The sequence below is a fragment of the Diplotaxodon limnothrissa genome, linkage group LG14, assembly GCF_057381915.1.
Source record: "Diplotaxodon limnothrissa isolate DT_005_m linkage group LG14, D_limnothrissa_male_GT1.1, whole genome shotgun sequence".
Lineage (NCBI taxonomy): Eukaryota > Metazoa > Chordata > Actinopteri > Cichliformes > Cichlidae > Diplotaxodon > Diplotaxodon limnothrissa.
Window position 1 is genome coordinate 6,893,841 of NC_140609.1, and position 22,758 is coordinate 6,916,598.

Genomic DNA, 22,758 nt, shown 5'->3' on the forward strand with positions numbered 1-22,758 from the left:
GTGTGGTAAGGATGACCGCATGCTGCAGAGTGAAAAAGATGATGATGATGACTCACTTCATATTCTTGATCAATGAGCTCAGGTTCGAGCAGGAAGTCTGGGTATCCTGTCATCACTATCATGTGCTTCAGCTGGGTGAGAAGAGAAAGAAAATGACAGCTGAAGGGAAGAAAAAGTGGGGAGCAAACAACCAAACACCCCACAGCAACTAATAAGCACCCATACACACTTAGTTTAGGACACAGGCCCTGACAGAGCACGCAAGCACACACACACACATCTACACGCACGCACGCACGCACGCACGCACGCACACACACACACACACACACACACACACACACACAAAAGCATCTGCTAATCAAGCAAACCCAATGTAATAGGATTACAGGGAAGCTCTTTATATTCAGCATGGCCCTCTAAAAGGATTATAACTTCAGATTGTAAAAGTATTAGAAGGGATATCTTCCAGTGCAGACCCTAAATCAGCACTACAGAGAGATCCGGATTAGGCAATCCTCACTTCTCAATGTCAAGCCCTAGATGTATTCTATCACACACTTCTATCTAACAAGCAATCAGTCAAAGTCCCGGAAAGAAAAGAATCGCAAAGAAATAATTGAATCCTTTTCAAAAACTAATTGGATCTAGCAGAAGTCGTGTTTGTGATGCAGAGGCTCAGTTAGTGCTCCAAACCTTTGCTCTAGCAGCATCCTTGGTGGCTTCATCCATCCAGTCAAGTTCCTGCAGCCGGAGGTCCAGAGAGTGCTTTATGTCCTCTACCAGCTCCTGTACCTGTAGAGAGATCATCCCGCAATTCATTACGTGTTCATTTTAAGCCCCACATAAGTGTTCTTGTACTCTATTCTAGAGTAGCTTTGCATGATTCACATTTAAAAATAATCCTTATTTACAACTGGGTGTTGGTGCAGCTCCTTTAGTCATCCTATCTGAAATAAACTGTTTTAGCTCCACTCCCTTTAAATATATTTCCACTGTCAAATACTTTGTGGCAAATAAGTAATAGCTGCATCTGCAGTGAGCCTGTCATCCTGTGCTCCATCTGTAGCACGCTGGATTGTAGTTACTGACTACAGTTTGACAAACTACTTGGAGAAGCAAGGTAAACAACTGAACTGTGAGGGGACTGTCCACTACTAAACTGATTACAAAATGTCTTGGTCTTTCACACAAATGAAAAAATTAAATAATACTAAAACGAGCCGTGAAAAACTTGTTTGGTCATGGCGAGGCTGCTAATAAACATGATCTACAAGGTCCTAAATTAAGAAAGAATCTAAAACAACTCTAAAAGGTTGGAGTACTTTTGGTGACTGGTGACCTTTCGATTTAATGGCTGTTTTTTTTATCCCACTGGGCAAACTGATCAAGCCAAAGGGACTTGAACTGCAGGTTTATAGTGCTGATATTAGCAGGCAGAGAAACAACAGCTGTGACCAGCCCAGACAAGGAAGTTTACCATGTGACAAATGAGATGAAATTTAAATGTGTCCATTCATCCTTCCATTTTCTTTCTTATCCAATTCGGGGTTAGACCAGCCTACCCCAGCTGCTATAAGGTAAGAGAACACTGTAAAAACCTCTACAGTGGGGACGCCAACCCGAGATTTGAACCTACACTTGCTTGCTGTGAGGTGACAGTAACGTCTTTACTCCCTACTGCCTGAACTACCATATAGATGTATGGAAATGCCATAATTGACAGATTCATAGTATACCAGTGCTGATTCAACCATGTTGACTGGGTTGTGACTCCAAAAAGAGACGCAATTTCTGATGCAGATTCTCATGCCTCAGGTGTTTCTTTCCATACCTCCTCCTCCATCTTCTACCAGTGTCTAAACCTCTGTTAGATAAACTGTTTTCAAGGGCTTGTATTTAGAACGCAACAAATCCAAATAATTAAATAAATGGAAGGTCAAGCTACAAACTGCAGATGTAGTGTTGTTTGTGCTGGTGTGTCTATAACTAATTAGATTTTGATTACGTTAGGCTGCAAGTTTTTGTAGCTCCATTAGTGCAGTTTTTAATGTCACAAGAGTGGAAAGCAAACTTTATTGTCTGATATGTAATTACCTAAACTGTGTTGCTGAAAAGTGTTCAAACCAGCACTCAAGCGCTTACATCGCTTTCTCCGTTTTCCAGCTCAAGCAACTGAAATTGGACACTTTTAAGCCCCAGCTCTGCACGCAGGGTGATAAAACTTGCAGACTTTTGTTTTTATTTTTAAATTTCATACCGCAGAAGAAACCTTCTAAAACATTTTCATCTTAACCTGTAATTGAAGATCAAGTACCTACTTAGTGCCACTAATATAACACTAATCTTGACGTTTTTGGCATCGACTGTCCAAAACTTCTCCGGATTACAACTTGTGCTTTCTGGAACTGCTCTAAGCAGAAATGCTATTCCTAGACGACACCGGGACATATTGTGTCCTTCAGTTCGCTCCACATTGGTGATTCAGGATAACAAGGAGGCTCGTCTTTCCCCCTCTGTCTTCCGTCTTTTTTTTTTTTTGTTGTTTATTTTATTTTCAATTACTGAATACGGGACAGACTTGACTGGGGGAAAGAAGGGGAGAAAGAAAGAGGGAAAGAGAAACAGCTGAGAAGAGGGACGGGGGAGAAGGGCAAAAGACAAAAACCAACAGAACGGGCAGAGAAAAAAAAAATGCATATATCAATCACCTGGATCACCTGCTGAGAAAGAAAAAAGAAAGCAAGCAGAAGAGAACAAGAGTAATAGAATAAACAACATCACAATGATATATGGGAATATGACAGTAAATACTAAATGTTAAACATTATTGTGCAGCACATAAGATCAACAGAACACAGTGTGCTTTGAGGTAGGAGCCAAAAAGGGTGTAGTTTGTGGGTGTGATCACCCGTGTGTACACCTGTGAGCATGGACGCGCTTGTTTTTTGTTTTTTAAAAGGTTCCTTCATGTAATAATCTGCTAGAGGGTGTGGGGGGGCCACAGCCCCGTCCTCCAGGGCGTGAAGCAGGTGTGGAGGAGATCAAAACTCCAGACATCCAGAGGCCCCCAGAACACAAGAGACCAAGGAAGACCAACAGAGGGGCAGCTGCGCCACTGTCCCGGAAAGAGCTGAGGAGAGTCCCAGATGAGGGCTCACTCAGCAGCCGCGGATCAGAAGCCAGGGGGAGCTGCAGTGACGCGCCCGTGAGCTCCGCCGGCAGCCAGCTGCGCCTGAGTGACCGAGCCCCAGGCCGAGAGGCCGGGGGCACCCCACCTCCGAAGTGGCCCGAGCGAGCCCCAGGCTCCAGGCCCCGATAAGCGGCCGCCAAGGAGTGAGCCGGTGTGTACCTGGACGCCCATCCCCAGACACAAAGAACCACCAACGCACCGATGTCTGAGGGAGTCCACCACTGGCAGGGGAAGTGGTGGTGGGGGGAGATAGGCCTCCAAACCTTGGAGGGCCTGAGATGTCCCCAGAGAGGTGGCGCCTGACACCCAACCTGACATATAGACACAGACATACAGGCACACACAGATACAAACATCCATTCCCACCCTCATGCTCTCATATGCACTTACTCCACACTCAACCAACGTGGAGACAGACATAAAGAGACGTTGTACACACGATCACACTCCCCAAGCGTACTCTACAAACCGGGTCTAGGTGCCCCCGCCCCTGGAGGGGGGAACTGCACCCAGACCCAGGTGGTGTTTCCCTTTTCCCTGCGGTGGGGGGAGGCAGACCGCCCCGACTCCGCAGCAGCAGGAAGGCTCCACACTCCAGACCGCAGTCGGACGGCCAACTCCTCCTCCTAGTCCTAGCCCCCCTGCTCCAGCAGGTCGCAGAGAATGGGGGTGAGAGAAGACTCCAAACCTCCCTCCACCCGCTCATTGTAATGTTGATGCATGTGTGTTCTAAGGTGCATTTAAAACCCAGGAGGGCTTGGAGCTACCTGCCAGAGAGCAGCAGGTAAGCGCATAGTCCCTCCTGCTAGCCCTCAATGTCTACGTGTATTTAAAATTGAGAGGTGGGCAACGATGCCAGGGGTGGGGTGTACACCCTGATGGTACTTTGGACTCCGTGTATCGTGCCCACCCCCAAGATCCTATATGTATGTGTAATGAGAGTGTGAGTAATGTGAATGTCTAAGTTGTGGGATAAAATTGAGGCAGAGGCAGCCAGAAGGGGACAGGGGGGGGGGGGGGGGGGGTAGCCTCCTCTGCACCCTGGTGACATACCCCTACTCCAAGGCCCTGCATGTGTGGGTGGTTGTGGTGGAGCGGGAAGAGGGAGGCAGCTGGAGATGGGGAGGGAAGGAAGGGAGGGGCAAGTGACCCCTCCCTGGGGCCAGCTCCCCCGCTGACCCCAGTAGGCACCCCCATACTCCGCGACCCGCCAGGGAAAGGGGGCCCAGGCCCATCCAGACCGGGCCCAGTGCAGCAGCGCCGCCCGGCCCCACAGAGCCCGGGACAGTCCACCCAACCCCACCACAGAGAAAACTGCACCCACCCCACCATCCACTCATCTTCCAGACTACATAAGACAATAAACACCCAGGCTGAGATCTTCCTCCACCTCTCCTGTATCTCCCCCTCCTGCAGAGGGAGCTCCTGAGGAGAGGAAAGCTCCTGCAAGATGTGACAATCTCCCCCACCAGTTGAAGAGCCCCCCAGGTGGCTCGACGCACCGGCGGCACCCTGCTCCAGGGCTGGGCCCCCATGCACCCACCCGCCCACAACCCCGGCAACACACCAACCAGGACCCAAGCCCCCGAGGCCCGGTCCGGGTCCCAGCCCAGAGACGGAGCGCCCCCAGAACCTCACGCCCATCCCGGACCCACCCAGGGGCAGCCAGGCTACCAGGTCAGTAACCCACGTCCGTCAGCACAGACCCTCCCCTAGCCCCGCTGCACGCAGCCGCGAGGAAACAGTCACCTGAGAGCCAACAGAGCCCCTAACCGGACATGACCGCTACCCTGTCTTTCAGCGTCAGCTCCCGAGACTCATTAATTCTTGTTGGTGCTGAGATAAGCAGGATTGGTGAGTCAGTCAAGGCATCGCACATCGCCACCGGCTTTGCATCCGGTAATGCTCTTGTGTTGATAATGAGGGCTCCAACCTGTGTGGACGTGGCATGATCATACACAGCGACGTCTGTGAGCAGCGTGAGATATGACCGGTGTGGAAAAGAGTGAGGTTAAAAAACCCCAAAAGGCAATAACCTCGCTCAAGGCTTCCCTCCACATCTGCAAGAAAGAGGAAGATGATGTTTTGAGTGATTTTTTTAAATGACTTAGAGATGCTCATGGGATTAGCACCACTTCATCTGATGAGAACTTTCCCTACTGTATGCTTGATCATATAAATCCTTCCTCTCTGGTCTTTTATTAATCAGAAAGGCTCCACTAGCTTGAAGCATTTTTGAGATTTACACTTAGTATCTTATTAGAATCTTGAATGGAATTTAAATTTCAATTAATTGCAAAGTGTAAAGAAAGTATTCAGCACCCATAACTTATCCAGTTGGGCCAACTTTCTTTATGTGTTATAGAGCTTTGGTAGAGTTTTAAAAGGTTGCAAGACAGATAGCTGATGAGGGATGAAGCATGTACAGTGGACAGTGAGAGTATAAGAAGATGATGAAAGGGAGATGATGGAGAGCTTAAAGATAGAGCATAGGGTTACAGAGGTTAGAAATCCCATTGGGAACCATATCCCCATGTCCCAGAGTAGACATGGGACTGAGATGAGACTATGTATGGGGAAAGATTAAGCTGAAAGCGAACGGGACCAGAGGGCAGAGGTGAGGGGTTTAGTAATGACTGACCTAGGCAGAAAGCAAAATAGCGCATGAGAAGTAGAGACTAGAATCCAGGATTTTCAGATCCCACACCATAAAACAATGTCAAATCACATGGCACACCATCAAACAACAATCTGGCTCGAAATTTTCTCCAGCACCCAGGTTAGAATGACTACTTTAAAATTCTTTTTTTAATCTATTGCTATTTTGCACTGCGTTGTCTCACTCGCGCATGACTATATAATTTCTTCTTCATCTTCTGTTTCACCAGCAGTTAGCAATACATTTAATTGGAGCAAGAAGTTGTACTGCCCTCTAGTGGAAGAGAATGTAATTGTTCTGTCCGTTACTCACTGCCGGTTGCTTAGAGTACCAATCAGGTGAAACCAGACATTCTTCCACAGCACACCTCTGTGCCACAGCACAGCGATTTGGAAACACTGGAATTGCATGTAGGAACAGAAACAGGGGTTTCATGTTTTGTGCTAATAATGCATCATGGAGTAAATGGTGCAATGGTGAAACTCATAGCTACACAGTGGGGTGACCGTGGTTCACGGGGTTGGGAAGTTTATTTCAGACAGTGTATGAACTGAGGTGCTGCACCTTGACCCTGTATAAGATCATGCACAGTGGCTCTAGTAGAATGCAAAAATTAAACTTTGTAATTTTTCACAATCACTTGTGAGTCACCCAGATTATTTTATGACTTCTTTTCTTGAAAAATAATGACCCCAAGTTTGGTTAAAACATTACAGTTTTGGGTGTATGAATTAATAAACTTATAAACGTAGTTCAGCAAGGCTGGGTCTCTGTTAAGAGCCTAAACTGCTAATACATTCAAACTGATGTAATATCTGTCGAGTTTCTAATGTTAAAAAAGTGGATTCAAGTCTGAGGCTGATTTCCTTTGAAAACAGCCTCTTTACTACTTTACCATCTTTACCACTACAGCGCCCCCTACCACCAGTCCACCCAGATTCCAGACCTTAGCCCGGCTCTCTGAGGAGAAGTGTTGCTGGACGAACAGGGCTCCCAGGGCCATGCCGAAGTGTTTGTTTGTCTGGGTGAGGCAGAGCCTGCCTAGTTCCAGCTGCTGCTCAGTGCCGTCAATCTCTCGGGAAAACTCATGGATGGTGCTGCGGAAGGCCGTGGACAGATGTTCACTCAGTGCTGCCACAATACGCCACAGCATGTAGTTATGAAGAACCCTAAGACAGAGGGCACAAGAAGTAGCTAGTTACATTATGTAGTTTAAGGAAAAAATATACTTTGCAAAAATGTTTTTGAGACATACGTTTCTAGCAGAGAACCTTACTTAGATTAGATATAAAATGACCTCAAGGAAAACAGTGCAGACTTCTATAAATAAGACTCCAGCGTCATGTGATTGTGTTTAACATTACAGGAAAAGGATAAAATACTTCAAGTGGCCCCTGGTAATTAGAAGTTGTTGCCAAGGATGAGATTTTAAATCTCAAAAATGACAGAATCATACCGTCATGACATCTAGCAAAGTTGTACCATGTTTTTAGTGTCAGTATAACAGACTGATGGTTTGTGGAGCTGACATTACAAGCAGGAAGTGCGAATCACTAGTATGGTGTCCATCCATCGGCTGCATTACATCCTGCAACACCTTGACCGCCCGGGAACGTATGCCAGGGTCCTGTTTGTGGACTTTAGTTCGGCTTTTAACACCATTGTGCCTGAACTTCTCTCCTCCAAACTCTCCCAGCTCAGCGTGTCACCAGCTACCTGTCAGTGGATTACCAGCTTCCTGACAGACAGAGAGCAGCAAGTGAGGCTGGGGGAGATCACCTCTGAAACTCGGTCCCTCAGTATTGGTGCCCCTCAAGGATGTGTCCTCTCACCACTACTGTTCTCCCTCTACACTAACGACTGCACCTCCAAGAACTCGGCTGTTAAACTCCTAAAGTTTGCAGATGACACCACTGTCATTGGCCTCATTCAGGATGGTGATGAGTCTGCATACCGGCAGGAAGTTGAGCGGCTGGTACTCTGGTGCAGTCAGCACAATCTGGAGCTGAACACTCTTAAAACTGTAGAGATGACAGTGGACTTCAGGAGACATCCCTCAACTCTGCTCCCCCTCACCATATCAGACAGCCCTGTGTCAACTGTGAAGACCTTCAAGTTCATGGGTATAACCATCTCCCAGGACCTGAAGTGGGAGACCAACATCAACTCCATCCTCAAAAAGACCCAGCAGAGGATGTACTTCCTGAGACAACTGGGGAAGTACAGTCTTCTACAGGAGCTGCTGATCCAGTTCTACACTGCAGTCATTGAGTCTGTCCTGTGCTCCTCCATCACAGTCTGGTATGGAGCAGCCACTAAACAGGACAGGAGCAGACTGCAGCGGACTTGTACGGGCAGCAGAAAGGATCATCGGCGCCCCCCTGCCCTCCATCCAGGATCTGTACCTCTCAAGAACCAGGAAACGGGCAGGGAAAATCATCACAGACCCCTCACACCCTGGACACAGACTTTTTGATCTGCTGCCCTCTGGCAGACGGTACAGAAGCCTGCAGACCAGGACCACCCGACACAGGAACAGTTTCTTTCCCCTTGCCATCTCCCTTCTTAACAGTTGACCTGTCACACTGCTCCCACTGCCAGACTGCAGCTGCACCTTATGTACATTCTGTAGTATTCATTCTACCTCATTCATTTCTGTATTTTATGTATACAAGTTTAGATTAGTTATTTATAGTTGGTTTACACAGCTTTGTGTATGCATGTGTAATGTGTGTATATAGACACGTGTGTGTGTGTGTGTGTGTGTGTGTGTGTGTGTGTGTGTGTGTGTGTGTGTGTGTGTGTGTGTGTGTGTGTGTGTGTGTGGTTTATATTGCTGTGCTTGAGAGCCGCCATCTACCGGAACCAAATTCCCTGTATGTGTCTGCACATATACTTGGCCAATAAACACGATTCTGATTCTGATCTAATGAGACATTATTAAAACAACATTTAAATACCAAAGAGCATTACAGTCACATAACTACCACCAAATTCAGTCCTGTTGCTATGACACACTTTTAATGACAAACACAAACAAGCTGAACTGTATTTTATAGGATACTGGTAAATACTAAAACAAAAGCATAAAAAGAGAAAAGTCAAATACTCCCTTGTGTCAGTTTTAAGCAAATTACCTAACATTAGCTAATTTTAACTAAAAACTGCTAGTTAACGGGTAGCAGTGAAAATCCTGAACTATACCAGAGTGTATTCATATTCCTTTTGAATATTGATTTTTACTTCTAAGAACAAGGCTGTGTTACTTTCAAAACCTAAATAGCATTGCTTTCTAGCACAGTTACGCCTGTGTTCTCTTTGTAAAGTGACATCCACTATATCTAACAGTAATCTAGTCCCATCTGGCCCAAACTGCTGTTTTTCCATCTGCCCTCAAAGCCATTTAAGAGTCAGAAAAGTCAGAGAGAAAACAAGAGGGAGACAGTGATCGAAGAGAATAGTGAGCAGTGAATAGTGAGGAGTCAAGAGGGCCCAACAGTTAAAGAACAACTCCCTCCAATCCAGACTGACTCACAGCAGAGGGGTGACGAAAATGTCGAGCGGGAGGAAAGAAAATGGATCATTCATTTATGTATTCAAGCTGTGTCTTCTTCGATGAAGTGCTGGTGTGTCCTCGTGCCCCCACTGGGAGCAAGCATCTACTCTGCCCTGCGGGGACAAATGCCCCCTCCTCCTACTGTGAAGCTCCATGCAAACCTCGAGGCATATTGTTGTTGTTTTCCTCATTTTTATACATAAAAAAAAAATTCCCTTTGCGTGACAGATATTAAATCAAAAGCGCCTTGGCAACAGCACCCTGAGGTCTTGCCAGCAAAGCACTTCTGAAGTGAATTTAATTGACGGGAAAAGGAAGAGGAAGGCAGGAAGTGGAGGGAGGGAGGGTAAAAAAAACAAAAAAGGAGAGACTTAGGTGGTATCATCTAATCAGCACGAGTTACAAGTGGGGCTTCTTTGTTTCATTAGCTGATTTTGTTGTCAAATATTTGTTCCACATTACTGAACATGGACAGGTGTGAGTTTATTTTTTTAAATGCATTTGAGTATCTGTGTATGTGTGTGTATGTGTGTGTGTATGTGTGCGTTTGGCACAGGGTGCCCAGCAGGGCAGCCACATGTGTGGAAGTCATCTATATGATAATAGTAAAAGTACAGCGTCTCTGCTGTTTGTGTGGGAGCGATGCGTGAGCTGTTTTACTCGAGGCATCTTTGAGGAACAGTAATGACTGTAATCTCTAAGAGTAAGTGCGGTTACTGAAACCCAAACTCGCATCTAAAGTTTGCTCATTTACAGGCTCATAATTTTGTTTTAGGAGGCTTCTGGAAAAGGTTTTGTAGGTAACAAAACAAAAACAACAAAGGGAGGCACATCCATCACACAAAAACTTTTTAAATTCTCAAAGAATCTAAAACATATATTTACAAGAACAGACACTTTTAGGGTACAGTTTAATTAATGTGCTAGTGTAGATATCAGTTGTATCTGTTTGCTTTCCAGGGGAATGTTCAGGTTGCAGGAATGGGATAACACATGCACCACCCGGCACCACTGGTTTAGAGTACTGTTAATTACATTGTCTCTTACATGACCATCAGGTGAGGACATGTAATGTACCTTGGTACTTTATTCAAGTACTTTATTAAAATAAAGTTTTAATGTTCTTGTACTTCTTATACTTGTGTTTCTGTTGTGCCAATTTTACCTCTACTTCACTACATGTTGTGTGAAACTATTAGATGCTGTCAGTACCATTTATTTTAACGTCTTAGTTAGCTTAGCAGGTTGTTTGTTATCCACACCACCTACTCTGTGCCTAAAAATGAAAGTCTGCTTTAATGCACTGAAGTAAAAGTACTTTTTTTAATCAGAAAAATTACTTTATTTTATCATAAGTAACAGCAGTTGGTTCTATAACCAATCTAATCATAGATTGGTTATATGAGTAATATCAGTATTAGATTATTAGAACATCCAGACTGGCCAACAGCCTGTATCCACAGGCTGTGAGGCTCCTGAACTCTCTGCCCCCCTCTCACGGACAATAACCATATCCAACTTCTTAATAGCAATGAACTGGTCTGCATTGGTGCATCATATCTTTATTCTCTTCCCCCTCCTGCCGCCCCCCCCCCCCTTTCTTAAATAGATAACTATCATATCTGATATCATATCTCACAGTACAATAATATTGAATGGGTTGCATTGTTGTATTTTGTCATGTTTCTCAGGTCTTTGTCTGAATTTCTACGAACATTATTGCTAAGGATTGTCTTATTGCATTGGAGTCACACTGGGTTAAATATGTACACTTGGGTTTTAAGGGGTATTTATTATTTTCTTCTTTTTTTTTTTTTTTTTTTTGGGTTGTATGGAAGCCCCAAACGCAATTTCATTGTTCTTGACAATGACAATAAATAAATAAATACTAAATACTAATACTGATATTACTGCGCTAAGCAACATTTTAGTATTGTAGCCATAGGCTGTGTATAAAAAATGGACATCATGTCTGTCTTTCTCACATTAAGACAGGGACATAAAATAACACATTTAGAAACTTTAAAGGTTAAAGTTGAATTAAATGTTTAGCATAAATCAGCAAACTTTCCCCCCCGAGATAAAAACTTCAGACTTTATAAACATTGCATCACATGATTAATAAACTCTTTCAAACACGTAAAATGTAACACTTGATAAGAGTGTTTTCGGCACCCTCATCCATACTGACAGGCACATGTGTGTGTACTTTGCTGCGATTCCATTACTGCACAGAGTTAAATGAAAGCAGTGTCAGTGAGAGCGCTGCACAGATCAAGTCTTAATCACCAGAGGACTGAGTGAAGGCTCATTAGCTGAATGGATTTTAATGGGGCTAGTTAGGGAGATGAAAAGACACTGTCCCCTTGCACTGCATCAGCGCATTACTGCAGGTAATGACCCTGACGGTAATGGAGGAGGGAGGGCCACCTCTCTTCCAGGCTTCACTAGAGGTAAACTATAATTTTGGCCTGACAGGAGAAACGTCTTGCGTTTGATTATTTTGTTAAATCATAAAATTAAAGTGGAATAATGGGATTCGGGCACAAGGCTTTAGGTTGCAAAACCAAAGCACAACAGAGACAACAAATCACATATATTTATACCTTTTAGTGGGGACTTACCCAAATTACCTGAGTGTAGCCTAACTGCACATAAATTTCAGCTAAGCTAGGACTCAAATCATGCCTGCTGAAAGCTATAGCGCCATAAAATCTACTGTTTGGTAAACCACTTATTCGCAAAATGCTTTACGGCTACACTGAGCGTACTGTACATTTTTAATGGCATCCCACCCAGCAGGAAGTAAACCCTCCACTGCTGCTGCCCCACTTCTGTGTGCTGAAACGCACAAAAAAATGACAGATTCTCCCGCTCGCCTTCGAATTGCACATCCCAAACAAAACCGGATTCCCACACACACGCCCTCAAGAGTGACAGATGAACAGACGGAGCAGACAGAGGGAGCCGCAAGGGAGGAGTGTGTGTGTGTGTGTGTGAGAGAGAGAGACGCTGGTGTTGTCATTATGCTTTCCCCTTCATTGGAGGCCTGCTCATCTGGCTAATGGGATTGGCTGCAGTTGCCACTGTGCGTGGGGACCACATACACACATGCAATGGAGGGAGTATGAAGAAGAAGAGAAGGGTGGATGAAGGATGAGGAGACATGCAAGTGTGATTGCTCTTGTCAGTAGATTTGTATGATGAGAAAGACTTGAATGTGAGAACATGAAAGAGAAGAAGAATAAAGAGAAGGACCTTGGCTGTAGCTGCCTGTAAAGATGGAGGGCTTGCAAAACTGGCAGTGGACAAAAAAAAGAGAGAGTGAGAGCTGTCAGTAGCAACCTGAAACCACTAAGGTGAAAGAGGAGGAAGGGAAAAAGAGCAATAAAGGAAGTATGCAAGATGGAAACACCTGGGAAGGAAGGTAAAGAGTGACAGGCAGATGCAACTTAAAAAAACAACAACTTTGGAGACAGTATAAAAAAGGAAACTGTCTGGAAGTAAATGAAGCAAAAGAAAAGGAATCAAAGTCAGAGATAAAAAATAATTGATGAAGGAAAGAAGCAGTGGTGGAAACAGAAAGTAGGAATAAAATGGAAGGAAGAGAGCGAGGAACAAAAAGAAAGCAGGGTGTTAAAACGAAGAAAGGGTGACTCATTAATTTTTAACCAGCCATCCTGTCATCCTACAGGCGGCTCAAGCACCTGTCTGTGCCATCTCCTTCTTCGCCTGTGACCTTTTCACCTCTCAATGTATTTTTTTCAGTTCCTTGACTTTAACAAGAATCCAAACTATCCTGCTTGGGTTTTTTTTGTATTTGTATGAATGTCAGCCTGTGCTCTTCCTTTGTGTGTGTGTCTGTGTGTTAGTAAGTGATAGAATCCAGTAGAGAACAAAATAGTTTCTGTTTTTTTAAGTGATCCATTAGTGGCCTTGCGAGAAACCAAACCTGCCCTCCATCTGCTCTACAGGATGATAACAACTGCCCAGCACCTCCGCCATGACCTCTTACTCCTGCTGTGTGGAGCTAACCTATTTCACTCTGTGGTAGTTGACAGGAAACACATGTTTGGAGGGAGAAGTTTCTTACTACAACTGCGATGAAAAAGGTTATATTTCTGTTTTCTTTTCCCACATTATGCATTATGGTACTTATTTGAATTCTGAGATGGACTGAAACACTAATTCTGCAATGGGAATCACCCTGTTCATGCAAACCTTAACCTTAATTTTGTAGGATAGCGTCAATACATGCTGATAGAAAGAATACACATCCAGAACTAGTCTATACTTTTTTCTTCTTTTTTTTTGCATCAAGCACTTCACACAGAAAGCAGGTGGAAAATGTGTGTTGTACATAAAAGGCACCCCTCTTGCCTGAGAATGCAGCCAACAAAGAGGTGCCAAAAACTGCAGTTTCTGTCTGGAGCAGCCACTTAAGGCTGGCTCCAAAAGCAAGTCAATCCCCAACCACTGACATGTTAAAATCACAGAATTAACAGCAATAAAAAGCATGTTTATTTGGTCTCTATGAATAGTAGTGATGGGATTTCCGGCTCTTTTTAGAGAACTGGCTCTTTCGGTTCGGCTCACTAAAAAGAGCCAGCTCTTTCGGCTACGAACCGGCTCTTCAGGTTGTTTTGTTGCTTTAATTAATTTATTATTAACAATAATATAAAATCATGCACAAAAGGAATTACTAATGTAAAGAAAAAAGTGGTTTTATTTATATATGTTTATATATAAATTAGAGATGGACCGATCCGATATTACGTATCGGTATCGGTCTGACACTGACCCAAATTACTGGATCGGATATCGGCGAGAAATAAAAAATGTATTCCGATCCATTAAATATCAAAAAAGCACCTCACAAAACTTGCTAGACGGCGTAACTCGGCTCATAAACGTAGCACATTGCAGCAGTATGCATCACGTGATAGAGCGGCTGTGTGTATTTGTAGCCTCACCAGCATTTCATCTCCGAGGAAGTTATCCCAGAGAGAAGTAAAGCAACTGTGTAAGTTCATCTCTGAATGTTTGTAAAGCATTCCCACGTTAAGCTTAACAACCGATATATGGAGCGACTGCCTCTTCTTGCTGCTACTTCAATCATGAAACTGCTTAATGATCAGCTGATCGGCTTTTCTGTCGCGAGTCCGTCTCTCTTCTTTGTTTTTGGCCCACTTCTCACCAGAAAGAGGAAACCAGCAGCTGAACAACAGCAGCACGTTGAAGCTTGATAAGCTGTTGTTAGAATTTATTTATTATTACTTTCTAAACCAGGATCTTTTTCTACGTAGCTGACGGCTGGTAACTGTGCAGGGGCGGATCTAGCAAAGTTTAGCCAGGGGGGCCGATAGGGCATGAACAGGGAAAAGGGGGCACAAAGACATACTTTTCTTTCTTATTCTCATTTAAAATGTCGAGCTTTTAATAAATAATTATCTGACTCTTACACCCAAAGTTTTAATCTGATGTAAGATATATAGAAGTCCATTACTGTACATAGTAACTATTAAGTCTAATATACCCTAGTAAGCTATAGTACTTTTTCCTTTGGGAAGGTACCATCTGTGCAGTCTGCAATTCTGTTGAAGAAAGATGTTGAATCTATTTAATTATTCTTGAAAAATAATTTATTTCTGTGCATTTTCCCCCTGCATCAAATTAAATTTGATTACATCGATTAAGCATCAGGAGGTGGAGGGTGGTTCCTTATTTTTTTTTGCTGGGAGTTTGCAACCCTATTAGTTAGGTTGCTTAATATTTCTGCTAAGTACTCTTTAAAATACCAGAATAGGGAGGATGGAGTAGGTTTAAGTTTATTAGATTGATCAGTGTTGCTGAACTATGAAATATTTTGGGTGCAGTGTATTTTTTACATACAGGTATAACAGAATAGCTTTAGTGTTGTTATTTATTTAAACTTGAGTATAAACTTATACAAAATGCATATTAAAAAAAACGTTTTATTGATTAAAAAACACACTATATCGGATTCATATCGGTATCGGCAGATATCCAAATTTGTGATATCGGTATCGGTATCGGACATAAAAAAGTGGTATCGTGCCATCTCTAATATAAATATATGCGGTGGCCCCTAGAGACAAAACACGTACAAACACCAAAAAGCACATACAAACTCCAAAACACATTTCTAGCATGAACTGAACATCCTTTATCATCTGCAACTGAAAATAGTTGTGGATGATAACTATACCTTTCTACGCTGTTGTCCCTGGCTCTCTTTCTCCCTCCTGCTCTGTTCCTGTGCTACTGAGTGTAACTACCGCCCCTCCCCCCTCTTCCCAGCGTAAAGCACAAGGCTCGCATGCTGAGTGAAGCGGAAAAAAAGTGCGAGAGAGAGAGGGTGAGAGAAAGAAAAAAAAAAAAAAAAAAACCCCCCGGCTCGCGATAAGGAGCCGGCTCGCCTAGTTCACGTCAAAGATCCGGCTCTAAGAGCCATTTCGTTCGCGACCGACCCATCACTAATGAATAGACTGGCCCTTCTGTATGATGCAGCTGATCCAACTTTATTAAGGCTTTAATTTAGGGTCACTCTGACTGGGAACATGCTGACCCAGACAGCTGAGGCCTTGCTTCTGTTAATTCCTGGAGAGTGAAGTGGGCCTCTCGACAGCCTTAGTACAGTTGGTACCTTTTGGATCAATTTATGGGAAATTTAATGTAAGTATCTCAAAAATATTACATGTTGTCTGGTACAGACTGTGCGGGAAAGGTGAATAAAATTAGGACATTTTATTAGCCTGTTACTTAGCACTTAGCAGTGGTCAGCTAATAACATTACATTACAAAGTTCCTCTAGAACACTGTAAACTAGCCGTATGATAGTTTATGTTAAAATTCCATCATTTAGAAGTATTCAGTTTGCAATGTCAAGCAGCGCTGTTTTCTTATGATAGTATTTTGCAAAACATGCTAATATGCGTATTTAAGGTAAACCTACATAGCTCTGCTAGCAAGGACGATGACTCCTATATTAATTGGTTAATAGGCACCTTTGGTTATTGTGACATCACTGGTATCACCCCAACCGGTTGCAGCAGATGGCCCCGCCCCTCCCTGAGCCTGGTTCTGCCGGCGGTTTCTTCCTGTTAAAAGGGAGTTTTTCCTTCTCACTGTCGCCAAAGTGCTTGCTCATAGGGGGTCATCTGATTGTTGGGTTTTTCTCTGTATCTACTGTACAATATAAAGCGCCTTGAGGCGACTTTTGTTGTGATTTGGCGTTATATAAATAAAATTCAATTGAATTGAATTGAATTATTGGAAGTTTAGCTTCACCTTCATGTTATCGGTAATTTTTATTTTGAAGCATGTGTGCAAAACTGGAAAGATCTCTTGATGTGGAAGCAAGTCTTCATAAGTTATGCTAATGAGCAACATCCCTCAAGAAATCGAATAGCTCACCATCCACCTTTGTTTAAAACCTAATAATGAATTTCCTGTGAGACAGAACCTGAGATGGACTGAAGGTGGGAGGAAGATGACAAGAAAGAAAGAAAGATAGTGAGAGACTTGGTGGTACAGGTAGGATCATTCGAGGACCATGGATGACGTGCAGATGGAGAGAAAAGAGAGCGAGAGGTGTTGATGGATTGAAACTGAGCTGTGGGATAGACAGATACAGTGAGAGAGGAGGAGATGGAGAAAGATGACGAGAGTTGGGAGAAAGAAACAAGTTTGTTGAGGGAGAAGAAACAAGAAGAATATCTGACACAATGAGGGAGAGGGGGAAACGGAAGAGTTCAAATTTTTACCACTGTTGGTGCAAGGAAGGCTATATCTGCCAAGAAAAGAAAAGAATATATGAAATAACTATTACGAATGGAAAGAGTAAAATCTTTTGTAAGCCAGTATCATGACGCAAATACAGAAAAACGTTTACGTTTAAGGAAATATATATATGGGATATTGCGTCACACTTCTCTTTACACTTTTAGTTAAAACCCGTCAATAAATGCTCAAATAGGTGTTCTAAAATCTGTGACAATAACTTTGACAATTCGTCAGGATGGCTCTATGATATTTGAGTCCATCTGCAGCTCCATGCTATTGTATTAAATGAAATTAATGAAATTAATTTAAAAAAAGGATTTGTTTTTTTAAATAGGGTACACTAAACTTACTGGACAGATAAAAACGTTGCTTCATCTGAGACTGAAGCTTTTACCTTTCAAATGAAATCTAAATATTGGCTGCAATCAAGCATAAAACTCAGTGAAAGAGCAATGCTAAACTGCCTAGTTACAATAAAGTTTGATTGATTTAGGAAATCTTACTATTGCTTTTTATTTAAAACCGAAAACCTTCGTAAGTCAAATGTCTAAAAAACAAAAACAAACCCAAGTTAGTTGAATAATTCCCATTGATACATATTTATTTCATAGGTTTTATGCTTATCTAACATCTATTTCCCTATCAGAAACAGACTGCAGTGTTTTAAAGGTCATCAGTGTGCAAAATGGGCAAAATTCACTAGTACAGTTTAGAAATATTAGTTTGACTTCAATGCAGTCTAATAAATGGCACTTGTGGTGAGGTGGAGGACTGGAGTGAGCGTGTCATCTAGGGCTAGGCCACATGTGTGAGAGGTTTTAATCTTTGGTTTTAAATGGAAGCAGTTCAGACTGCTTTGAATCCGAAGGTTGTTTCTCCTTTGTGGCAAAGTGAGAACAGCATATCAAAATTTCTTTTCACGCGTACAAATGGAACTGAAAAGTTAACATTTCAGATTCTATCTTTTTCTTCTTATCCAGTTCAGGGTTGTTGGATGGCTGGAGCCTATCCCATCTACCATACAGGGAGAACATACAAACTCCACACAGAAAGCAATCAGCCAGTAGGTAGTTTCGATCCCAGGACCTTTTTGCTGTGAGAAGGTGCCAGAGTGGTTAGCACTGAGGCAGTAGTGCTACCACTATATCACCACGATGCCCCCATTTTAAAATCAGTGTTACTGAGTAGGTTTAGGTATTAGGCTGAGTTTAAAGAAAAGAGGAGCTAAAACTTCTTGTCAGACAGCGGGTATACTGACGGGCCACATACAAGCCAGTGTAACGTAAAATAGTATTTTTTTGAACTGTGAACCATGCTTCTCAAATGTGGTTCGAGAATAAAAAAGCTACAGTAAGAAATGAGCATAATGGGTCCCTTTACACACAGTGTTCCCAAACACCAGTCAGTTTAACAAGCAGAGGATGAACTGCAGGCAGGTTTACCGGGATAAATACTGCATGTATTGAGTATAAGGTGTGCAGCTCCACACTAAAGCCTATATCTGCCGATTGTTATAGCTGACTGCGTGCATGAGTGATAAAAGAGAGAAAACACAGGCTGTCAGATAGTCACTGGTGGAGAGAACAAAAGACAGAAGGAGAGGATGATTGAAACATTGTGCAGAATCTGTTACTAAAGCCATCGGGGGGATAGATGGACGTACCACTACAAGAGAAGATTGGTAAACAACAAGGGAAGAGACAGAGCATCAAACCTGGAGTCTGCAACCCGAAGAGACATGAATTGGTGGTGCTAATGGATGTGATGGTGGCAATGGTAATGGTAAGGGTTAGGAATCCCTTAAAGATATAAAGCTTACAGTCTTGTGATTATTTCACAAAGAGAAGACTTTGTGAAATAATAGGAAAGAACCTGTTTAAAAAGTGGAGCAAAAACAGATGAATTGACAAAATGTGATATGGAGGAGATGCTTTCACTGATGGCACTTGGACTAAATCACAGCAACACATCCTGTCATTCGTAGAAGCTAATGAAAGTAAGCAGGGATAACACAAAAGTGAACAATCACCTTTATTTAAATCCTTTAAAATGGATGAAAAGGGAATTAAAAGCCAGCAATAACTTAAGTAAAAGCATTTAAAAAATGCCCAGCAATCATTCATCTTTTCTACTCTGTGTCTTACCTCAAGCTACACTACGCTTTTGCAGCACAGTCTAGCAAAAAATACATCATGGTGTTTGTACTTGTCTAGAAATCACCCGACCTAGGTGCATGTCAGAACACTAATGTCTGGATGCAGTGGGAGATCCCAAAATACTCTTTAGGAATTGAGTAAAATTCTTCTGTGATAATCACTTATCAGAAGATTTCTTCTGTAGCTGTTACATTGAAGAAGTCCCCAAAATAAAACAAACTTGCATTTTTGTTTAAATGATGGTTGTATTTTGCTGTGAAAAACAGGAAAACATTAGCACACTGACCCCAGAAAGTTGATTCTGTTCATCAGGACGTAGTGCTTTCGGTATGTTAAACATTTCATCACTCAGCCTCAGCTGGCTGCAGGTTTCCCCAGCCTCATAAATGGTGCAGTTGCATAATGGATACGATTAGCTGTGAGCTCAGCTTCATGATCATTAATATGTAAATTGTCACGACCATCCATGGGCATAAGTATTGTTCTCACAGAGTTAGGGAATGGCTGCAATCACAGCAATGTAACATGGTGTAAGATCTTCTTCGATTCAGGAATGGTCATTCTATTTTCACATAAATGGCCTCCTTGACTCCTCATTTAAACCAGTGTTCCTTCCCCTCCAGGATGTGCACATGCTCATTATTAAACAAGTGGCCACTGGCCTGGAGGTTTAAATAGACCACAGAGTCCCAGCCCACTGTGGTAGCTCTTCTGTAGCTCCCAGAGGTTGTATGGGTTCCCTGATGTATAATTCACAGCCATCCTCCAGGCAACTCTGTTTGTCCCAGGGGACTCGATCCTTGAGGTGGACCAAATTTTGGCGCAGTGTGTTTTGGGGTTTGAAAGCCACCGAGATGCAGTGTTTAAAAAAAAAAAGTGTCTCAGCTGTACACCTGACACATAAGGGATCACCAGTGGTTTTTGCCTAGACAGCAATTGTCCTTATTCTCTTCTGGGTTGCCTGGAGCATACTTTAGGTGCCTTCGCAGCTTTGATAAATGTTTAGCTGGATTAGCTACATGAATTCAGGGCCTTTTTTAATATGGCTGCTGTGTCTGTGGGGATGGTGTTTGTGTCCTGATGACACACAGTTGTGTTCCAGTGGATGGTGAGAGTTAAACGGTAAATACTGATGTTTATGCAATGCATTATCTTACAGGTTGAGTTTGTCCCCCATTACCGATGGAAATTTCACAGTCCAAGAATGCTAGCCTGTCATTTTTCATATCTTCTGTGGTGAACTTGATGTGTTTGCTCATAAGTTAATGTGAACCTTGAATTGTGGTACACCCAATCCATAGATTTGATTGTTACCCAGGTGCCATCAACATACCTGAACCGATCACTCGGTGGGGTAACAGAGCCTTTTCCCCACTGTCTCCATATACTGTTAACCACAATGTGTGATACTGGGGAACCCATGGCGCACCCATGTTTTGGTGTGATGTGAGTGCCTTCTTGATGCTGATATTGGACACTGGAGGCTTTGTATAACTGGGACAGGCTAAAGCTTTCATCCACAGTTGCAGTTGTCGCCATCGCTCTACTTTAACATTCGTATCTGCATCTACAGTGTTGTTATTTGTTATGTAACGTGAGGGTTCACTAGATGGTTGGGAATCTCTCTGAATAATTAGGAACAGCAAGACGGAGACGGATAACTTTTTAGCAGCCTCTTTACTTTTAGCACCCTGCAACAACAACCCACACTTCCTGTGTGCCGCCCTCATGAATACTTCACTGGCCTCTCAGAAGCCAGGAAATCTTATACTCAGATCAAAACAGGGAAAACAACCAGGTAGATATAACACATACTTATTACTGGTTTGAACATGCATGTCTAAACATTCAAACATGTAAACATGTAAATATCAAAACACGTAACCACCAAATAGCTACATAACTAGCTTTATAACCTTTGTAAACACCTCTTTGTATATCAAAGTAGATTTAAATTTACTTCTACACTTTACATTTTCCTCCCCCCCTCACATAAGAAACGTCCCCGTTTCCCTACAGAAAAGGAAGAGAAAAAAAAACCCCAACATGCTGCAAGCAAAGGGGACAACAATAACACAACAGCAAAACCAAAAACAAGTTCAGTTCAAAACATAGTCCTTGAGGTATCTGGGAGGCACAACTTGACGTCTCCCACATCGCTGTGAAACACCAGATACTCGATGAGGAGTTGAAGGGACAATGTCTGATTGGTGTATCACCACATGGCCAGAGGGAGAAGTCGTTACAGTCTCAGACCGAGGAGAAGGGGACAAAGGAGAGTGGGAATGGGGTCGCGACTGGTTTAGAGGTGGTGGCTGACAAACCTGAGGGTCTGATGAGGTTGCAGGGCTGCGGCCCTGAACATTCCAGCTCCCTTCAGCTGCAGATTTTGAAGCTGTGAAGGGCAACGCACCTGATAATGCAGTCAACTGTGGAATCTGGGGCTGTACAGGTATGTCACCAGCAGGTGAGTTGGTTCCACCTTTAGGAACAGGTGCTTTGTACGGCCTGAGACGATTGTAGTGAACAATTTGAGTCTTGTCTGATTGGTCCAGGAGGTAGCGAATCCTGTACGTGACACCAGGGTTTTCTCCATCTGTTCCAAGGCACTCCAATATCTCAAAGGGGCCCTTCCAATGTGGAGCAAGTTTCTGCTTTGCTGTAGTGGGGTCATTTAACCACACCAAGTCACCCGGAACATAAGGAGTGTGTTTGATGCCCCTATCGTACAATTGTTTCTGCTGGTTGTGGGCACAATCTCTGTTCCATGCAGCAGTGCTGAAGGCAGACTGAAGTCTCTGAGTCAACTGGGTGACGTAGTCAGCAGGAGAAACAGAAGTAGATGATGCTGACATGTTGGTAGGCAACAGCATATTAGCAGGCATCCGTGCCTCATGTCCATGTGTGAGAAAAAATGGCGTAAACCCCGTGGTAGAGTGAGGACTGGTGTTGTAAGCCAAAGCAACTTGATTGAGGCAGTCATCCCATTCGCCAGGCTGCTGAAGGAGTAACTTAGCTAACTGGTCAATAAGTGTTCGATTGAACCTCTCGACCATCCCGTCGCATTGAGGGTGATATGGGCTGGTCCGTGTCTTCTGGATGCCTAGCAGCTGACACAGATGTTTCACCAGGTCAGATTCAAACTGACGTCCTTGGTCCGTGTGTAGCATTTCAGGGATGCCGTGCTGACAGATGAAGTTGTCAAACAGGCATTTTGCAACTGTTGTGGCACGTTGGTCTGCGATAGCATAGAGATTGACATATTTCGAGAAATAGTCTTGAACAACGAGCACGTACCTGTTGCCACGACTCGTAATGGGGAGTTCAAGTATGTCAGCTGCCACCTTTTGAAATGGCTCCGCAGCAACAATTGTTTTCATTGGAGCTC

General features: G+C 43.3%; 1 protein-coding gene across 3 annotated transcripts in view; it reads right to left on the reverse strand.

The window, feature by feature from the left end:
- Positions 1 to 22,758, reverse strand: part of ecel1 (endothelin converting enzyme-like 1) — a 55,127-nt gene that overhangs the window by 18,335 nt on the left and 14,034 nt on the right. For all 3 annotated transcript variants that reach the window (XM_085370528.1, XM_085370527.1, XM_085370526.1), the window contains 3 exons: positions 6,799 to 7,021; positions 697 to 795; positions 57 to 131 (listed from right to left, as the gene is read on the reverse strand). In XM_085370528.1, coding sequence (XP_085226654.1) covers positions 57 to 131; positions 697 to 795; positions 6,799 to 7,021 — 397 coding nt within the window. The remainder of the gene's footprint in view (positions 1 to 56; positions 132 to 696; positions 796 to 6,798; positions 7,022 to 22,758) is intronic.